Below are 22,300 nucleotides of genomic sequence, written 5' to 3'. Positions count from 1 at the left end.
ATTCCCAGCTTCAGTTTGAGATTGGATTGTTCTATCACTGTACACAAAGCTGATCAAACAACAGTATTTCATAGTGCCAATATCTTTGTAGTTTTTGGCTAATGCCGGTTGTTTATTATGTGCATGGCTATGACTGACAAGACAAAATGTTCTATTTCTTTGCCTCGTTTCTGCGTAGCTGACCTCGTCTTTGTACTGCAGCTTTAAAACCACGGTATTTATCACATTAGATAGAATTGAAAAAGATTGACTTGTAACATTGTTGCATGTTATAGAAACATACTCATGTCTAAGGCCAGCTAACAAAATTGATACATTTCTTTGAGTTGTATGCTAGCCATTTTTGATGTTGCAAAAAGCCTAATCGGCCACCTACTCTGGAAGTAAAGACCTCAGGACTGCAGTCAATAAAATAGTTACCAAAGAAGAAATGTAGGCTGATCAGACGTAACATTAAAAATCCCACGCCTAATGTTGTCAAAATACCCCTAGTGCCACCAAAACAGGTTTGAGGTATGAACTCCACCAGAGCTCTGAAGGGGTGCTGTGGTATCTGGCAGATCTTTTAAGTGCTGTAAAGCTGGCCTTACACATTAGATGTATATCAACCAAACTCGTTGATCATCTAATATGTAAGGGGGCCTCTTGACTATCGGTTGGCGGCAGAAGTTGAGCACATAAGGATTGGGCTGTTGGAGTTTAATACTCAATCCTTTTGTTCTCCTGAAGATAAGCAGTTGGAGATAAGTCACTGGCAGAGGTTTCTAGTAGAAGCTTTCTCCAATCTCTACATTCAGAACATGTTATGAAGAGGTGTACTTGCTCTGCGGCAGTGTTTAGATAGCTATTACATGTCAATGTAACATCCACATGAATGCCAAGACCCAAGGTCTCCCAGCAGAGCATTGCCCAGAGCACCTCTGCCTATTCCCCATAGCGCATCCTGATGCCATCTGTTTCCCAGGTATGTGTTGCACCCATTCATTCACATGATGAGATAGAAAATGAGATTCAGCAGGCCATTTTCTTCCATTGCTCTGCATTCCAGTTCTCATGCTCATGTCTCCATTGGTGGCACTTTTCACGGTGGACATGGGTTAGCAGGGGAGCTCTGACTGGTCTTTGGCTATACCCCTATAATCAGCAAGCTGCGATGCAGTGTGTCATCTGGCACTTTTCTCTCATAGCCAGCATTAACTTTCACAGCAATTTGTGCTACAGTAGCTCTTTTGTGGGATCAGATCCCTATGTCCGTCAATGAACTTTGGGCTCCCATAAACCGAATGCCAGCTCATTGGTCATCTTTCCTTGGACCACATTTGGTAGGTGCTAACATATACTGGAAACGCTCCACAAGACATGCTGTTTTGAAGATGTTTTGGTTCAGTTGTCTAACCATCAAAATATCCTTCCTTACCCATTTTACTGGCTTTCAACATATTAAGTTCAAGACGCCCAAGCATCTCAGACACAGCATGCATCGGACAGCACAAGGGCACCCACCTATGTTCTGTCGGAGCTACTCAGCCTCTGCACAGTGCATGGGCTATGCTCGAAGACAGATGAAAATGGCATATGCTGAGATGGTCTGTGTTAAAGATCTCTTGTATGTATAACCTCATAGGTTATAAAGGGTCTATGTGCTATGAAATACATGGACAGCACACAAACCCATTATACACCCATCTGAAGAAGCCTATAGTGAAATAGAAAGCTGGATCCGTGTACAGCACAAACGGTTGAGCTTTGAAGGGAAAAGCTTCCAAAAGATGCTACACATGAGGATGTACTTTTTATTTTCCACTAGAGGTATGCTTTAAGTGTTAGTATATACGTTTCCTTAGAAAGAAAGGATATTGAAGATGTGAATTGGATGGTCATTTTCTGCACAAGTCAAATATAACGTAAAATAAACTTTTCTTCACAGTCCAATTGTCATTATGTCACAAGTCCTCATACATCTCATGTATAAACGAGGAGACACATTCTTAATCCCTTTCTTACAAAATGAGCAGAATGTAAATCGGGTGTTTTTCTACCTCCATAAAGGTAAATAGCTACTGGTCTTGCTTTTATTAGTTCTGTAATCACAACTACTCTCTCACCGGAATGTTAAGAGACCCTGGAGAGGGAGGAAGAGCAGCCGCACAACACGACTGAAGCAGAATGAAAAACCTGAACATTTTTCTAATGGCAAATACTGCACAATTAAAATGTCTATTTTTAGAGAACATATTAAGAAGTCATTCCAAAGCTGAGGTCTGTGTTAATCAGTTTTCGATGTTACTAATGGGAGAACATCTGCCGGAAAATAAGTCTTTCTTTGAGTTCTAACAACTTTATGATAACTAAGCTCAGTTCTCTCTAATAAAATATTTGTCACTTTTAGACTTGTGGATAATTGGATGAATGAGACTGGAGCCCATTCGCTTACATTCCCACCCAGTACTTGCCTGGAACTCATCTTGCTCCTCTCCCTCAGCAATTCTGCATTGCCTCATTCCTTACGCTTCATGAACAACTGGAAGGTAATGACCACCGTATACTTTGTAATGTAATTTGTCACAAATGTTTTCATTTTGCCTATAGCCAGGTTTTTAATACTGCCCAAAATGTATCTCTCGTCTTTATCGAACAACTGTATAATAATAATCTTTATATGTATAGCTCCAACTTATTCCGTCCGCAGCACTTCTAATACATTTATTATGCACTCAGCAACTTGTATTTGATGTAGCCGTGTCAAATGCCACTGCGGTGGAGAAAGCCTCACTGTGCCATGAACTGGTGTCCAGTGCATTGCAAAGACTTGGGAGGTAGGGCATATATGGAATTGAGCGCTGCTGCAAGGTTAACATGTAAAGAGTACTTGTAGGGGTGAGATGGAGAGGATTTGTTAACAAACATGCTTAAACGTGCTTCTATGACAACCAGTGTGATAAGTAGCAAAACTGCTATTTACTTAATCTAACATTAGGTTTTTGTGCTGAACAATCACTCATGTGCTGGCCGCTTGGGGTCTTCCTTCTCACTTGCTATCTACTCACTGCTGCCTAGTTTGTTACTGGAGATGGCATAACAGGAAGTGGAGGGGGGAGTCATGCTCAATGAAAGCTATGAGAGCAGAAGGTAAGGAGAAAGAGGAGGAGAGGAAAAAATACACTTGCAGACATAATGCTGGAGCTAATGGTTAGTTGTCTGTTGGTATTTATTCACGTCTCCACTGCTCAGTCCTTCTGTAAAATGCCCTTTATGATGATGATATATCTTTCTTTGGCCCCCTGCACACAGGCGGAAATTCCGCGGTGGGATTTCCCCCAGAATTTTCACCCGTGGAAGCTGCCATAGGAGTGCGTTAGAAAACGCAATCCTAGGCAGACGCCGCGATCGGTCTGCGCGAAATCACGTGCAGAAAACAAATCACGGCATGTTCTATTTCTGTGCTCGGCTCACAGAGCCGCGCACAGAAATGTCACTCCCCGGGCTCCGGTCTGCGCATGCGCCAGCAGCCGGCACATCAAAGAGCCGGAGCCACGGGAGAAGGTGAGTGCCGCGCTGGTCTCTGCAGGGGCTCGGGTCGGGTCCCGCTGCAAGAATTCAAGGGTCTGAAGCAGCCATGGCAGAACAAACCAGTGAGCATAGCCTCTTTTGTTATTTAATCACCACTTGTGCATTTACACAATTTTTTTTTTTTTTTTTACAACTTAGGGAGACCCTTTTTAAGTGGAGGTACACTGTAATACACCAATTATAATCTGGCATATTTATCATTCGTGTTGTACCAGAATTCTGCCGTAAATTCTGCCTTTTTAACCTAAAGAGGTGTAGACTTTTACTATGTATATACGCAAAAAAAGAGCAGATGTTATGTCTGTGACTCCGTTTTTCAAAAGTTTCCAGAAAAGCAGTTGAGGTTTAACCCTTTCCAATCCAATTATTTTTTCTCAGCCATTCTCCCCAGCTCCAAATAAATTGGAGCTGGTGAGAATAGATGAGAAAAAATACATTTCCCTGCACCCTCCTGAACTGACAGAGTTCAGGAGGGTGCAGGTGCTCACTGCACCGTGGGGGGGCCTGCTTACCTGTCCGGCGTCTTCCGCATTCTCCCTTCTGCCTCCCGACTTGGCGATCATGTGACCGCTGGGGTCAGGTGGCACCCAGCGGTCACATGATCGCCGAGCCGGGAGACAAAAAGGAGAATGCAGAAGACGCCGGACAGGTAAGCAGGTCCCCCCACGGTGCAGGCTCCCGACTCGGCGTTCATGTGACAGCTGGGGGTCAGGTGACACCGACGGTCACATGATCGCCGGCCCGAATCTCCGTGCATTACATAGCGCTAAATGAGCGCTATGTAATGTGTAAAGGAGAAGGCAGAAAGGGTTAAAAACCCTTTCTGCCTTCTCCTCGGGGCTCCTCAATGAGGACCAGTGCAGGAGTGTATCTGCACCCGATGTGTCTGATGATCGGGTGCAGATGCACTCCTGCACTGCAGTGTCGGGCCTGCCCCGACATCGGAGTTGTGGAGGGAAATTATGATGTCGGGGCAGGCCCGACATTGGATTGGAAAGGGTTAAGTGGAGTGAGGTCTTTAGAGACATTTATGAATTGCAACTGTTTAGTTGCAATAAAAATTGTAGGAATATCCCTAAACATCTTTAAGTCATACAGACTAAATTCTGAGAACGGCAATTAATAAACTTCCAATTAAAGAAGACCTTTTCTGTGACAGAACTTGTAAACGATGCGCTTTTCCAAAACTATTGCACACCTTGCAGCTTTTACTGCTTCTCTTAGTGCTTCCGATGAGACAGGGAAAAAGCTGGTGAAACGCATAGAGAATAGGATTATTTTGTTAGAAAATCTCCACAGCTATCACATTAGCAGTACTGATGGTACTACTTTATCAGCTTATCTAGTGCGTGGTGTAAGGTCCATAAACAAAGACTCCACATATTGGAGTAACAGGGCTAGACTCTTCTGTAGGGGCTGTGGAGGGAGACCAATAATAGTTATATTTACAGTAGTGCTTGAAAGCTTGTGAACCCGTCAGAATTTTTTTGCTTATATTTGACCTTAAACTACATCAGACTTTCATACAAGTTCTAAAAGTAGATAAAGAGAACCAAATCAAACAAATGAACCAAAAATGTTAGACCTGGTTAATTATTTATTAAGGAAAATGCTGCCTTCAGGTCTTTTTGACTTGGCCATTTCAAAACCTTAACTTTATTCTTCTTTAACCATCCTTTTGTAGAATGACCTGTGCGCTTTGGCTCGCTGCTTGGCTGCATGACCCATGTGCTCTTGAGATTCAGCTCACAGACAGATGTCCTGACCTTTTCCTTTAGAATTTGCTGGTATTATTCAGAAGTCATGTTTTTTTTAAAATCAATGATTGCAAGGCGTCCTGGCCCACCTGCAGCCAAGCAGATGACATGAGATTTTTATGCTGTAATGCCCTGTTTTTCTGTCTCCAAACATAATGTTTCTCATTTAAGCCAAAAAGCTCTTTTTTGGTCTCCTCCATCCACTAAACATTGATCCAGTAGCCTTCTGGCTTGTCCAGGTGATCTTCAGCCAAATGCAGATGGGAAGCAATGTTCTTTTTGGAGAGCAGAGGCTTTCTCCTTGTAGTCCTGCCATGCACTCCATTGTTGTTCAGTGTCCTTCTAAAGGGTTATATCAGAGACATGAGATTTTCAATCATTTTCTTCAATAAATAAATGACCAAATCTAATATTTTTGACTGATTTGTTTGATTTTGTTCTCTTCATCTGCTTTTAAGACTTGTGTGAAAATATGATGTAGTTTTACGTCCTATTTAAGCAGGAAACTTGAAGGGTTCACAAACATTCAAGCACCACTGTAGGTTGATTCTATTTAAACCTCGAGTTCTTGTATAAGCGAGTTTGGGTGCGTTCTTCCTTTCTTTTGAAGAAATCGGGCTACTCCTTGGATTTACATACTATAGTGAGCCACTTATATATGACAGTATTTTTTCCTTGTCTCTCAGTTCAGTTTGTTTTTATCCTAGATACTTATAAAAGTTAAAAGAGACTCGGTTACCTTCTTTTAGCCGTATAAGCTTAGCTTATGGGCTGAAAGTAGGCTACCTGTGGAGTCCAGGGATGTAAATGTTATACTTGCCTTCCCCATCATTCCCCCGCTGTTTAGCGTTAGAAGTCGCTGCTGCAGTGCATTGAGCAGCACTGCTAAATAGTCCGTCCATTATTAAATTAGAACAGGTGGACTATATAGCAGAGTAGCTCAATGCAAGGATTGGCGGCTTCCACCACTGACAACGGGGAAACTATGGGGGAGGTAAGTATAAGGCCTCATGTCAGTGGGCACACACAGATTCCGCATGGAGAATCCTGCACGGAATCTGCTTGTGCCTGCTGCCAGCGACCCTGTGTACCTGTCTCTGTCTTCCTTCTGTACTGCAGAAGTGCCAGCCAGGACACATGCGAAGCACAGATTTTAATTATTTTTTTTTAAAATCCCCTGCTCTGCGGATGAGCAACGTATCAGACAGCTTCCATCGACCTCAATGGAAGCCGCCCATGTGGGAATCATATCAAGATGGAGCATGGTGCGATTTTTAATCCGCGAGCGGAAACCGCAATTGCAAAGTCATTTTTTCGTAGCATGCTGTGGAAGGTTATTGCTGCAGAATCCGAAGCAGAACGCCCACTCCAAATTCCGCAGCAGAAATCCGCCCATGATCGTGAGACTCTACAGGTCACCTACTTTCAATCTATAAGCTTAGCTTATAGTTCTATAAGTAGGTGACCGATTCCCCTTACGTTTAGCCATCTCTCACAGTGAAAGGGTTGCGATAGGAGAGTAATAGTGGATCTCTGTCAGTGACAGAACTCATTGCAAAGTAACTGAAAGTTTGTGATTTTGAAAAATAAACCGGTTTGCAAAAATCAAACAAGAACAATTTAAATGACTTAATGCAGCTGGTATAACAAGTGGTTCTCCACGTTTATCACAAAATGGCACTTTTAATGGTTACTGTGGTCTTAGAATTATTCCAGTCCTTCATGACAATCATGTTTAGTACTCAGTACAGCCCCTTTTTGTTGTAATGACCTGCTGAGAACGTAATGCATAGCCAGACAGGAGCTTCTGACAGCGTTCATCAGGAATCTTAGCCCATTCCTTATGGGTAATGGCTTCCAGTTCACTAATAGTCTTGGGTTTGCCTACTGCAACCACCTTCTTCAAATCCCTCCAAAGATTTTCTAAGGGGTCAAGTTAGGTGACTGTGATGGCCACTATAGAATCTTCCAGGACTCTTGAAAACAAGCATTGGTGGACTTTAAGATATGCTTGGGATCATTGTCCTGTTGGAAGGTCCAATGATGCCCAGACATTTCCTGATACTTGAGTGAGTCTATCTTGCCCTCCACACACTTCAGGATTCCACTGCCAAAGTAAGCTAAGCAGCTCCAGGGCATCACTGAGCCACCACATAGCTTAGGTTTCACTGTAGGCGGGATGTTTTTAAGTGTGTGCTATGTTCTTCCACTTGTAGACATATCCATAGGCCTGAAAAGTTCCAGTTTTGTTTCATCGCTCCAAAGAACTGAATTCCCAAACTTACGTGCCTTATTTTATATGGTTTTGAGCATATTGAGCTGACTTCTCCTGTGCCTTTTGGTTCAGTAGAGATGTCCATGTTGGAGTCCAACCATGAAGATGTTTAGTACGTGCTTACTGTGTAAGTGGAAACCCCACTACCTGCTGCCACCTGCAAATCTTGCTGCAGATCTTTTGCAATCACTTGAGGGTTTTTAACCACCTGCCGCCTCAGGAATCTGGTGCCACTTGAAGATGGCTTCCTCTGCCTGTCACGTCCAGGTAATGTGGCCAGTGTTCCATTCACTTTAAACTTGTAAACCATATCTCTAGAGACATTTAGTGCCTTTGCTATCTTTTTGTATCCTTTCAATTGTTTGTACAAGGAAATGATCTTTGCTGTAAAATGTTTTGACCATTGTCTTGAATTAGCCATATATCTAACATGCAGCCAAATGTTACAGTCAACAAAGCCCTAGCCAATCCAGGTATTTGATGTTTTATCTCAAGCAGACATGATGCAACTAATGAAGCCCTTGATTAGTTGCATCAGGTGTGCTTGAGACAACACCTGATTTACAAATGGTTGCTCTTATGAGGAGATTCTATTCCGATGGTTGAATAAGGGTGAATGCCAAAGGACGGATTTCTACCGTTTGCAGTGGCGGAAATTCGCAGCTATTGGGTTCTATGGAACCTAATAGTTTTCTGCCTGCCAGTACTCACATGTGGAATTCTATTGTGGATTTCCACAGCTGGGAATAAATTGCGGTATGTTCTATTTGTCGCAGATTTATGCCGCGGGAGGTCTCCATGACTATAGCATAATGAAGACCTAGGAATTCTGCAATCACCAGCAGGCACTTTTTTGTTTTTAATCGCGGTACTTCCAAAGCGTAAATCCGCGGGCGTATCCCATGACGCTCGTGGGCATGAGCCCTAATTCTGAGACTGCGGTAGTCATTAAAAGTGTGATTTTGTGTTGAATTTGGATAAACCACTTGTTATGTTAGTTGTGTTGAGGTATTTAAATTGTCCTTGTTTGATTATTATTTTTTTTTTCAAACAGCTGAAACTTTGTAAATTCAGCAAATAACTCTAATTTGCAATAGACGATTAAATACCTTTTGATTGCAATTATACCCTGCTTACGCTCCTTCACGTTTTTTGTTTTTTTTCATAAAAGCTCTTAAAACAGATACTCTGGTTTCCTCATGTTTCTCGTTTTTAATGATAAGCCATTTTGTAAAGATTGATTTCTTTTAATACCGTACGATCCTATTTTAGAAAGGTCAGTGGAAAGTAAACTGTTATTTGGAAAGCTTGCGGCTTTTACAGGATCATATTTTCCATAAATGAAAGATTTTTTTCTAGATATATACTCCTTCCTGTGCGCACTATACTTCCAAACATGATGATGATTATCCGTCCAGTCGCATCTGAGCTTCCAAACATAACCTACTCTTATTGATAGAGGCATAAAGCTTATCGGATACTGTAGTGCTATAATGGCTAAATGCGTTCATTGCAGAGCACTACCGTCCAATGCAGTGGATTTAAAGATTAGCAATAGAATTGCACAAAAACCTCAGTATTTGTAATTTTTTTGTCTGAATGTGAGTTTATGTACTAGATTTAGTATATTAGTAAAACTTTTTTTTTTAATTGCTTCATCAGCACAAAGTGTAAAATTTGTATATGTCCGTGAATGATGTTCTACAAAGAACTGCTGGGCTCATTCACACTTCCATACGCAGTAGATTACCCCCATTTTTTTAATGTGTGTAATCTGCAGTGAATAGAACCCATTGATTAAAGCTGTTCATTCACATGGGCATATTTTTTTTACCGGATGTTCGGTCGCGTGAAAAAATACACATGTCCCAGGTCATTTAAGTGAATATGCAGAAAACCTATGTGTACACTGCATATTTGCATAGTAAAACAATGGGCCCTTCTGTATAATTTTTTTTGTGCATGCAAATACACAGCATATTTACGCACACAAAAACTCGCAGGAACGTCCAAAATACGTAGGGAATTGCAAGTTTCAATCACATAAATATGCAGTATATTCAATAAACCAAAATGTGCATAAGCCTCTGTGTACCTGTACTTACAGTAGAATACTAGAGCTGTCCTTTTTGGATCCATATGGAGGAAACTATATATATTGCTTCCATAGCAATGCCCGTAATGTCCCTGTGTCTTATTTGTCTACATCTACCTGGTAGTTGTACAAGATGGGAAGACATCCCTAAACCTCAGTAGAAACCCATTCATAATAACTAGAGATGAGCGAGCACCAAAATGCTCGGGTGCTCGTTACTCGAGTCGAACTTTCAGTGATGCTCGAGAGTTCGTTTCGAGTAACGAACCCCATTGAAGTCAATGGGCGACTCGAGCATTTTTGTATATCGCCGATGCTCGCTAAGGTTTTCATTTGTGAAAACCTGGGAAATTCAAGAAAGTGATGGGAACGACACAGAAACGGATAGGGCAGGCGAGGGGCTACATGTTGGGCTGCATCTCAAGTTCCCAGGTCCCACTATTAAGCCACAATAGTGGCAAGAGTGAGACCCCCCCCACACACACACACACACACACACACTGTCAGCATAAAGATCGTTCTCGTCTGCCACAACTGTAACAGCTGTGGCAGAGAAGAACGATGTTAGCCCATTGAATTCAATGGAGCCAGCAATACAGCTGGCTCCATTGAAAGCAATGGCCTGCCGGCGATCGTGGGATGAATTGTCGGGAAGGGCTTAAATATATAAGCCCTTCCCTGCAATTCATCCAGAAATGTGTAAAAATTAAAAAAAAATATACTCACCTTGTCCCGGCAGAACGATGTTAGCCCATTGAATTCAATGGAGCCGGCAATACAGTTGGCTCCATTGAAAGCAATGGGCTGCCGGCGATCGCGGGATGAATTGTCGGGAAGGGGTTAAATATATAAGCCCTTCCCTGCAATTCATCTAGAAATGTGTAAAAATAAAAAATATATATATACTCACCTGGTCCCGGCAGACAGAGTTCAGTGCGGCCAGCGGCAGTCCTCCTGAAAGGCTCCGAACAGCTGTGAGTAGTATTCAGCAGCCGAGGATTTAAAATCCCCGCCTGCTGAATGAGCTGCCTCTAATTGGTCACAGCCTGACCAATCAGAGGCAGATTCCACTCACACACCCATTCATGAATTTATGAATGGGTGAGTGACTGCTGCCTCTCATCTGATTGGTCCCGCTGAGCCAATCAGAGGCAGCAGTCACACACCCATTCATAAATTCATGAATGGGTGTGTGAGTGGAATCTGCCTCTGATTGGTCAGGCTGTGACCAATTAGAGGCAGCTCATTCAGCAGGCGGGGATTTTAAATCCCCGGCTGCTGAATACTACTCACAGCTATTTTTTATTTTTACACATTTCTGGATGAATTGCAGGGAAGGGCTTATATATTTAACCCCTTCCCGACAATTCATCCCGCGATCGCCGGCAGCCCATTGCTTTTAATGGAGCCAGCTGTTTTGCCGGCTCCATTGAATTCAATGGGCTAACATCGTTCCGCTGGGACAAGGTGAGGATATATATATTTTTTTTTACACATTTCTGGATGAATTGCAGGGAAGGGCTTATATATTTAAGCCCTTCCCGACAATTCATCCCGCGCTCGCCGGCAGGCCATTGCTTTCAATGCAGCCGGCTGTATTGCCGGCTCCGTTGAATTCAATGGTCAGTGCTAGTTTAATCGAGACGAGTACCGCGTGGTGCTCGTCTCGAATAACGAGCATCTCGAGCACCCTAATACTCGAACGAGCATCAAGCTCGGACGAGTATGCTCGCTCATCTCTAATAATAACCTATATACATAACATGAGCGTTAGGGATTCATTAGTTACAGAAGAAAGTCCAGCACTCCTCAGTGGAAAACCACCGTAAAACATGGTCTTGGGTGCAATTTTAAAATACTTTGTATTAAAATGTGCAAAGAAGGCTGTCTTTTACCCTTCTTTGAGGATGCCCCCCTCCAAGCTCAAACTGGTAACCTTGGGAGAGTATACATTTTTTAATTTTCGATTACCAAGTAAGACAATAATTATTAGGGGAATGTTGTTCAGTAATTCTATGGGTGACCCAAAGAGCGGCGCGCACGCAAAGTATCGCAAGGCATAGAGAGCCTTGTGTACTAAGAAAGCAGAAATGCAGTCCTAAGCTCTCGCTCATGACCTGAAGGTTGTGGGTTCAATCCCCGCTTGGCTTGGGTAGCTGGCTCAAGGTTGACTCAGCCTTCCATCCCCCCTTGGTGGGGGGTAATAAATAAATTACTCGAAAGCACTGCGGAATAAGTTGGCGCTATACAAATAGCAAGATTTAAATACATTTGCAGGGAGCAATGTTCTAAAATTCTTCCTTGCAGCTAAAGGTGGAGGTGATTCCTGCTAAAAGGGGATCTACATGCTATTAGGTTCAAGGGTTCACCATTTCTCCCTATGCTGTGTGCTTAATAAAAGACGTGAACTGCACAATTGTTCGTATGTTATTAGTTTAGACCATTCCCTATAAAGTTATAGAAGAATCGTCTCGTCCTGCTTGCTCTGTAACCTGCTCCGTTATACCTCCTCATAAAGGCAGAGTTAGGAAAGAAGAGTGCGTTTTAAATGATTACATAGTTCAGTTTAAGTGGAATGAACAGACTAGTTAACTCCTGTAATTCGTCATAGTGCACATTGGTATGTTAGCAGGTGTATACTTCAACATAGCGCTGTGCGTGCAGCCTCTGACCTATGTTAACGCTATTAGTACATGCTTGGTCACTGCTACATAGCAGCCCCCAATTAATATTTAAGATGGTATGAAATATTTATAAAGTTCTAGGCGAGCCTGATATCCCTAATTCATTTGAATTTCCTTACCATGAGGTGGCCTATAAATACGACCTATGGAGTCTACAGGAGTGTCAGAATCTTCTGCACTTTTTTCCCATGAACACATAATGGATATTTCCTCCAGCCCTTATGACAGGGTTATGGAATAAGTCGCACATTTTGGCTAGTGGCATCTTGTAGGGGCTCTTCTCATTCCAGATGCTAATTGACAGGTTTCTCCTTGTTGCTATGCACATGGAGAGACCTGTCAATCACTGTTCGGAGGGCGGAGGGAGCAGGGAATATATGAATATGAATGAGCTGATTCTCTCTGCCAGGCGCTGCAAATTTTCCAACTTAAAGTGGCATTCCAGTTATGCAAAGTTGCTGTCAAATAAATGATTATCAAAATTATTAAGTTTGCCATGTGGTTCTGCTGTAGATTTTGTGTCTGAAGGTCTATAAACCATCACCTTCTCCTAGCACTTCAGAGGTGTTTGTTCCCAAGTTGCGCTGGATATGACCTGTAGGCATTCCATCGCTAGAGGTCGGGCACACTCAGTAGGAACGCCCTGGGACGGCTCTTTTTCTCTGCAGTTCTCGGGACCCAATTGCTGACCCACTGCAGGGCAGTGCTTAGTGGGGATGTACAAAGGAAGGAATTGTGAAAAATATAGTTTCGCGCTGCATATCAGCAGGGGTGTGTTGGCCATCTAGGAAAATAGTGATATGGTTACACATCAGAAATGGAGGGCGCAATAAGTAGATGATGGCTGCTCAATTTATACCCAATAACCAGCTGTGCTTAAACAAAATTTATTGCCAGGATTCTTGAAAATTTACTTCACAACCGAAATACCTCTTTTAAGATTTACAAAACTGCTCAATGGATAAGTATAAATCACAGATCATTTAAATGAGCAACTCTGTCTTTATACCATGCTACTTGCAGCTAGACACCCATAAGGGTGACAGTAATTACACCCCCTGTGCAATACTAAGGAAATCCAGAAAACCTGACTTGTTGGGAGATCGTGAGGACTGGACTGATGTAGAGGGAGAGCTGCTCTTCATAGAGCTCTCAATTCTGGGGGTTAAATAAAAGCCCAAGGAAACACTGATGGGGCATGTGGAGAGCAGTTGTCCACACCAAACAAACCTTTTCAGGCCGGCGGCACACAGACGGATTTGCATTGTGGAATCTATGGTCGTCATCCGCACCGTGGATCGAAGGAAATACTGTTTGTTACATGCTTTTGAAAAACCCTTCTTCCTGCACACTTGCGTAATCGAAAAGGAGGAAAAATCGCAGAATGTTCTATTTTAGTGCGGATTCCGCACGGACGGCTTCCATTGAAGTCAATGGAAGCCGCCCAACCCATGGCCCTTCGCATTTGACATTGCGGAAAAGTTGCAGATTATGCTTCATCACCTAGCAATGGTGTTGGAAAAGCAGGGATTAAAAACAAAATTTTTTGCTGCGTATGTCCGACGTAGAGCTATCTGGACCATTCGCATACAAATTAAATACAGGCAAGTGCGGACGCCGGCTGGGCACAGGGTTGGATTCCTCTGCGGCCTTCCACATGCGGAATTCGACCTGTTCGTGTGCAGGCGGCCTAAAGGGTATGTCCGCCTTGCAAGTATATTCATTACTGATCCAAACCATCTAAACATAAAGCTGTTTAGTAAATAGTCTTGAGTTATAAACATCCAATAATTCTGTGTCTAAAGCCCCTATACAAACCTATGTGTGTCCATCGTTCTAAACAAAGCTACATATCCTCTTATCCTGCAGTCACATGTTATGCTCCTACTTTCTGTTGCTTAGCAAGGAGGAGGGGTTAGATTGTATGGCGTAACCAGTTATAAGACTCGCCAACCTGGCGGCCGCAGCACACTCCGTTTCAATGCCCTGCAGCCATGGGGCCCTGGTGTCTTCACTGATTGTGACAGTGGCCAAGACAAATGCTCTCCTGGCTGATCTCTTCAAAAGGCCAGTGCTCCCAAACTAAATGTTTCCCCTGTTATGGGAAATGAAATTTCAGGCTATGTCAAGCAATTTCCCTTGTGGATGGTGCCTGAGTATTGAAGTCCTTGTGGTCCTTTCAAGGGGCTTCGTTTTTGACTTCCTGTTCCCTGACCTTGCTCGTTTATCTGACTATGCTTCTATCTGCTGCATGCCCTGATTTGGACCCCCTATTGAACTTGTTTACTGTAACCTGATCTATGGCTTTGTCTCTAATGCTGAAGTGTGCCGTCTGGCCTGGACTGTCTGACTACGCTCCAGTTCACACCCTCATGTACTGCACTTAGGCCTTTTAGTAGTGTCAACTGCCACGATACTAGGACCATTTTCTGAGTGCTACAGCCTGAGGACCCCACAGTGAAGGCCACACCCCGACTGGATAAAGACCGGGGTACCTCAGGTGTCTCCTCAAGTTTTTACCCTAACCGGTCTGTAGCTTAGTGGATCCATGTCCACTGATCCTGCCAACACAGTAGTGCCTTTCCTGCACAATTTTTGCAGATTGCAAGTTTTAGATGCATTGTACATTTTTTTTTTTTATTGTAATGGCTTACTATATAGTAAGGAATACTTAGAGGATAGTGAGCGGCTTTTTATTGTATCCATCCCTTGACTTGAACCTTTCAACAACCTTCATGGTGTTTGTGTCAGGATACGGACTCGTGAACAGTTGGACCTACATATGTACGACACTCACAAGAAACGCCTTGACTTCTAAAACCAGCGGGTTGTTCCAGTAAAGATGATATAGTTGTACTAGCAGGTGAAATAGTTATACATTTAGTAATTTGGGGGTTAATAAATATGATGCACACAGGTCACTTTGTAGAGATTTCTTTTCACTTTAAAGTCTTTTGTTCTGTTCCTTGAGAAAAACCTGAAAAGGTCCAGAAGGGTGGATGTTTTTTCAGAACGACTGTAAATCGGTTTTAGCTGGTAAATATTGGTATTATAGAAGGTTGCTTATTGGTTCTTGATGTTTTTGATGACATTTTCTTTTTTTTTTAAAGGAACGTTTATTTAGCCAAAAGACAAATATACAGTAACAGCAGACATCATAAAGAATGCACACCTTGCTGATACATTACAGTACATGAGAACTGAAAAAAAAAAGACAAAAGTGAAAACACTGAGTGTCTCGCATATTCGTGTGCATTTCTCGTAAAACATAATACTTGGCTGTTCATTTTCACATTTATCAACTACTCATAATGGAACAAACCCAACCAGGGAGGGCTCCTAGTCTGGAGCCCCAAGACACCAGGAGAAAAAAGAAGGAAAAAACAAGACAAAACAACCAAAAAAGGGACAAACAAATAGATAGAACAACCCCCCCCCCCCTCCCCTCCCACATTAAACAACAACCCTGCGCGACTCTTAAAGAAAAAAAAAAAAAAAGAATTAGCCTAAACAGTAGATTGGTTCAAGCGAGTATCCCTCACCATATCCATTCCCAGTATCTAGACAGGCATCTCTGCTGCTGTTGCCGGACAGTTCATCCAGTGCCCCCAAACCTTGTCAAACTTCTCAGGACATCCCCTTGCCATATAAGTCAGTTTATACATTGGAAGCACAGAGTTCACCACCTGGATCCATGCGTTTCTGGTCGGCCTACCAGGGTGCTTCCAATTTAACAAAATCACCTTCTTAGCATAGAAAAACAGTAGCTTATATAAGGTGCGGGTTGCGGCTGCCACTGGCAGGTCTCCAACAAGCCCAAAGAGGCAAACCCCAGGGTGCATGATCCTCGGGGCCCCCAGGTGAGACTCCATAAATACAAGAATGTCCCCCCAGTAGTCTCGTATGACACCGCAGTCCCAGAACATGTGCATGATGGTCCCATCAGCAATTAAGCATCGGGGACAGGTCGCTGAGGGGAGCAGACCCATTACATGTAGCCTGGATGGGGTGTAGTATATACGGTGTATAAACTTTACCTGGATAAGCCTATCTCTAGCACTAATCAAAGGAGGACCAGAGCTCACCAATATGTCTTCACTCTCCTCCGCTAACAGATCTGGAATGTCAATGACCCACTTCTGGGTCGCCCTCTCCCTCAACGGGGCAAGACACTGCATCAGGTGGGCATAGAAACTGGACAGTGGTCTTACTAGGTTGCACATCTGTGCCAAGCCTTCCAACCGAGTCAGGGACATCGGTATGGACAGGCCCTGAAACTGAGCCCTGATCACATGTCGTAGCTGGTAGTACCTGAAATAGGAGTGCCCAGGCAGGTTGTAGATTATCTGAAGCTGGAGGAAAGTGCAGAAGATGCCCTCACTGACTATGTCCGATAGTACATTAATACCATGAGCTCTCCAGAATGCAGACTCTGTAAAGCGCTGCAGGTGCGGCAAGTGTGGATTATCCCACAAAGGAGTATGTGGGGACCATGTGACTTCCACTACAGGGGTCAGCTGCAAGGCCTTGTGCCATATTTTAAGTGTTACCAGCATGGGGTCAGGTAAGGGGGCAATAGGAGAGGAGGGGCCACGCATCAGCAGACCCCTCAATCCTAGGGTGGAGCCCACCACCCTGCGCTCCAGTCCCACCGCCGGATTGTAATCCGATGAAGTCAGCCACCACCCAGCATACACCAGCTGGCTGGCCAGATAGTAGTAGTAGAAGTGGGGTAAGGCTAATCCTCCCCAGCTCACTGGGAGGCACAAGGTCTCCAATTTAATTGATGACATTTTCTTAATGTCAGTTGTACAGTTACTTGATAAAATGTCATAATCCAATTCTCCTTGTGTCTAGCTGGATGGTATTGGTAGCCCCATGTGCTTACTCAGCTGCCGGATCCCTGCTTGCATATATTGTATAAATTGCTGTATAGTATCACTGCGTTGTTCCATCATTATAGCTCCGCTCAAGATGTGACCTGACACCACTCTTTCTTTTCTGCTAACCGCACAAAATCACTTAGTGTGAGAAATGCTTTAAACTGACACCCAATCTGAGTCCTATTTGGTTAACCTCCTCTCGCTGAGCCTGACTTGCTGCTGCACAGACTCTCTGCTCAGTATTGGCTTCTCATGATGATATATGGCCTGTTTAGCTGTGAAATATTACAACATTTCCATTTGATCACTTCTGTTATTACCTAATGTCACACTTTCTGGTTTACTACTAGCTGCGGACTGGTAAGGTCATAGGGCAAAATTATGTTTTTTGGCATTGGAATTATTAAAGTAAAACACGTTTGCATTCTGCAGAAACGGGACATGGCCTTCCTGCATTTAATGCTGCCAAGCTTCAGCACGCTTTAAACAATCTATTGCTACATGACTTTGTTTTAATAGACATGACCAAAGTACGTCCACAGAAGTTTTTTATTTGTATTTATTTGGAAGCATTTACAGCAATAATGAAGCCACTGCTTAAAGGGAATCTGTTAGAATGGAAAACAACCCTGTATTACTATCATGTGCGGATATCTAGAGAACACACATTCCAACCATGAGAGTCTTCTATTTGACATCCCTTTTACTCCCCTGCAGTGTAACGGTGCTCTGTATGATATTGAAGCATTTGGGAGTCCTGCTGTATTGTTTATCACAGCTTAGTCTTGCTGGTGAAATACAATGCAGAGAATAGGACGTTTGCAGCTTACTGCAGGGAAGGGAATGTGAGTTTGGAGATTATAATTCAGATTTTGGAATATGTGTCTCTCCAACTATCTATACATTCTAGAACTATCTACACATTATAAAGCCATTTTTCGCAATGACAGATGATATTTAAAGCCAAGTATCCCTTTATATACAGCAAACCGGTATTAGTGTATCTTGACGCCCCCAGAAGCTAGGGGTTTGACAGGAGTAACGGCCCTATCACATCCCTAGCTCCCAATTGGCTCAAGAAGCTACGGTCCTGGAAGGAACTACGAGCCGGGGATGCTTGGAAAATTGCGGGGGAGCCGAAGCGGGCCCCATGCTGCAGGAGAAGTGGACCCAGGGGCGGCAGTGACAGCGCTCCCGCCTGCTTTGGCCGCAGGGGGAGCCGAACAGAAAGCGTACAGTCCTGGCCTTCAGTGGGGACACCTGTCAGAACACTGCCGCTTACTTGGGCCGCTGGGGGAACAGAAGCGCCTTGCATATTTTCAAGTGCTGCAGGAGTGGGACCCGGGGACACCAGCGCCGACGAGACTAGAAGCTCTCCCAGATGCTGTCGCAATCATTCTCCGCTCATGGACAGGGGGCCGATGATTTCCATAGCAATGCTAAGGAAAGCTTCAGACAGCGTGATTCGATGGCGGTTTACCGCCGGCAAAATCACTGCCGTGGACAGGTGGCCTAAGGCTAACTGTTACACTTACCCCTCACCCTAACCTAACATCCCTGCCAGAAATCACTGCAGCTGCTGCATGAGTTTAGTGGGCTGCCAGGACCTTCAGCCCATCGAGCTCTGCAGCCAATCAGCTACAGGGGGCATCACCACCCCTGTCAATCTTGACTCCACCAGTTCTTCCTGGTGGCGTCAAGATACACTAATACCCAGCAAACCTTATGGGTTGTTCCCAATAAGCATGTCCTCCCAAAGCTGGTCCACTGGAGGACAGCCATTGAACCAACAACTTGGTTAGTCACTCATGTACCTAGGTAGCAAAGGCTAGCCTGTCTAACCAGATAACAAAGAAGAGCTACTGTAGCACAGATTGCTGAATAGTTTGACAGAAAGGGACATCACAACTGACCCCTGTCCACCTCCTAAAGCTTAAGCATCAAAACTAGACAAGGGAGCAGAGTTTGAGAGTTTGTTGGCAGCTACTTCTTTCTTGTTCAGGGTATAACTCTCTTCCTCTGAAATACTCCCCTAAACCTTTTGTCTTGATGTATTCATGTAAACCAATAAATATGATTTATGACATTCTGTACTCTAGTTTATTTGCATAGTGTCAAAATATGGTTCACTAAAACAGACTAGTTATTTTTGAGGGAATGTGGGACTAAGTACTAGAGCTCTACGGAAATCTGCCAGAGTCCATCAGTGCAAAATACTGTAAATTCTAATAACAATGGAAAGCAAAAGTATAGCACCATTTATTATAAGGAGGCAAGTTAGTGAATTTGACAGCATTAACTCCAAATGGCTAGAACAATTTAAAGGTACTGCTTCAGCTACTCCTAGTAGGCTAAATATAGGGAACTGGTATTTTTACATGCTGAATTTAGTGTCAATTAGATCATTGACTGTAGCTTTCCTTACTCAAGCAACTACTGGCTTGTCTAGTACAGTCATACTTAGTTTTGTGAAAACTGTCACAGTGACTCTGCAAATGCTAGCAGGAATTGTAAATTGTGAAGCTGTGTTGAAAATCTTGAAAAGAACACTTTGATTGTAATATGTAATGCAGCACAGCATATTCTTTATCATATTGTTTTTAAATTATGGACTGTGGTTGAATTTTCCATCCAGGACATACCTAGAAAAATGGCACACAAAATGTACTTACTGTAAAGACGTTAAAGGGAATCTGTCACCCACTTTTAGCCCATAAGCTAAGTGTATGGGCTAGAAGTAGGTGTCCCATAGAGTCCAGGGATGCAAGCGTTCTTGTAACATAGTATGCTAGGCTGACATACAAATGTCCATCCAGTTGAGCCTTTTTCCACCCCCCACCCCCACTCCTTGAAGGCAAAAACACCCCCAGTGGGCAGAAGCCAATTTACCCTCATTCTGGGGGCAGGGGGGGGGAGGAATTCCTTCCCGAACCCATAATGGCAGTCAGAATAATCCCTGGATCAAGAATTGAGATCAACAACCCTTCTGGTTATTTAATGTCTATATCCTGTAATGTCATAGAGCTCTAAAAAAAACATCTAGTCCCCTCTTAAAGTCCTCTATGGATTTTGCCATCACCATGTCCTCTGGCAGAGAGTTCCACAGTCTCACTGCTCTTACAGTAAAGAACCCCCTTCTGTGCTAGTAATGAAACCTTCTTTCCTCTAATCGTAGAGGATGCCCTCTTGTTACCATTATAGTCTTGGGTATAAATAGACTAGTTATTAGTATTTTATTTACAGTACCAGTGTTTCATTGCGCCACTTGTAATATAATGTAGTGAATTACATCATCACATGTAACTCACTGAAGGACCTGTGATGATGGTTGGAGTTGGTCAAAATATTGAAGGACCTGTGATGACATCACGGTCATGCGATCAGGGGCGGTTCATGTAACTCGGTCACTCACAGACAAGTGCTTGTTAGTACTTTGATCATGGGAGAGATCCTTGTATTGTCCCCTAATTGTCCCCTCTTTTTTTTTTTTCCAGGGTGAATAATCCCAATTTTGGCTGGGTATACTTACCTCCCCCCATCGTTTCCCCAGTAAGAGCACTCCGCTTGTTCTAATTTTATAAAAGGCAGACAATGCACTGAGCGCTGCCTTCAAGTGCTCAAACCGGGGTAATGATAGGAGTCAGGATAAAACTTATATCCCCTGACTCAGCGGGTGACCTACTTTTAGCCCATAAACCTAGCTTGTAGGCCAAAAGTAGGTGAAAGATTCTCTTTGATTCGTCGGTATTACAGCCTTAACAATGCAAACCTGTAGGAATAGACTAACATTTTATTGCATCTTGTACACGATCTAGCAGATTTATCATTATGATTTCAGAAAAACCATGGCAAAAGAAGGTCCTGAAAGAAGTTGTTGGGATATTTATTGAACACTTGAACCATGTAGTCATCGCTTTGCATGCATTTATCCATGTCTATTGATAGAATTCTATCCTATAACACTGAATAATGTGAGACATTGCACATATAAATGGACTGTCAAGGGGACATGCCCAAAAAGGTGCCCCTTCTACAGCGTCTACAATAAGTGTTTGTAAAATGAAAATATGCAAGTGGGTTCAGGAATGACATTAGAAAAATAAGTGTCAAAATATGTTCGAAAGGTTTTCAAAAATATCATTAAGGCAGGTGACCGTGTACAATTTGTCACAGTTGTACTCAAGGGTAGCTAAATGGTTCAATAGGATCACTCCTGGAGTTGACAATTAGAAATTGACCCTGCAGAAAAGGAAAACTGCTAAAAGAAAATGCAGGATACAAGTCCTAATAGTCAGAAATACTGTTATTCCTCATTTGCGCGTACACAGAAGCTTATTTTGAAAAGTCAGGTATGCTTTAAGTACCACAGCCACATTATTTATATCCATAAAATTATATTGAATGTTTGATAATCATTATATCTATGGCCACCATGAAACTATTTCAGTCTGCAAGTATTCGATTAAATGACTGTCATTGCATTCTGTATTGATAGTTTCACTCTGAGGGTGCATTCAGACGAATGTATGTGTACATACGTGTCCACAAAGCCACGCATCCACGTACGTGCAAAAAAACGCGTGAATGCAGGTCCGTGCAGCATTGCTTTCAATGGGGCCGCGGCTGCTGTCAGCAGCCCCACTGAACAACGCAATAGGATGCTGGCAACCCCTACAGGGATTTTCAGGGAGGGGCTTGAAATATAAGCCCTTCTCTGAAAATCATCCCTCGTTTGTGTAAGGAAAAAAAATAATAAAAATATATATAATATAATACTGTGACAGCACTGTCAGTGTTCAGTGACATGGGGACTCCCCGCAGCCAGTAAAGAATTTCTTCATCGCCGTGGGGAGTAAAGAATCCCCCTGCCACAGCTATGGCAGAGGATCGCAATGTTCTCACGTTGCTTTCAATGGGGCCTGAGCTTCTGCAATCCCATTGAAAGCAATGGGCTGCCAACAAGCCCTGCGGGGATTTTTGGGGAAGGGCTTTAAATATAAGCCCTTCGCTGAAAATCATCCCTTGAATGTGTTAAA

General features: G+C 43.2%; 1 protein-coding gene across 2 annotated transcripts in view; it reads left to right on the top strand.

Annotated features, from left to right (window-relative positions):
• The window catches only part of UBE3D (ubiquitin protein ligase E3D), a 155,029-nt gene that overhangs the window by 86,032 nt on the left and 46,697 nt on the right, over positions 1-22,300 (top strand). For both annotated transcript variants that reach the window (XM_066604954.1, XM_066604961.1), the window contains exon 9: positions 2,390-2,528. In XM_066604954.1, coding sequence (XP_066461051.1) covers positions 2,390-2,528 — 139 coding nt within the window. The remainder of the gene's footprint in view (positions 1-2,389; positions 2,529-22,300) is intronic.

The sequence above is a fragment of the Eleutherodactylus coqui genome, chromosome 1 (assembly GCF_035609145.1).
Source record: "Eleutherodactylus coqui strain aEleCoq1 chromosome 1, aEleCoq1.hap1, whole genome shotgun sequence".
Lineage (NCBI taxonomy): Eukaryota > Metazoa > Chordata > Amphibia > Anura > Eleutherodactylidae > Eleutherodactylus > Eleutherodactylus coqui.
The sequence above is the reverse complement of the archived record's forward strand: the minus strand, read 5'-3'. Positions and strand labels throughout refer to the sequence as shown.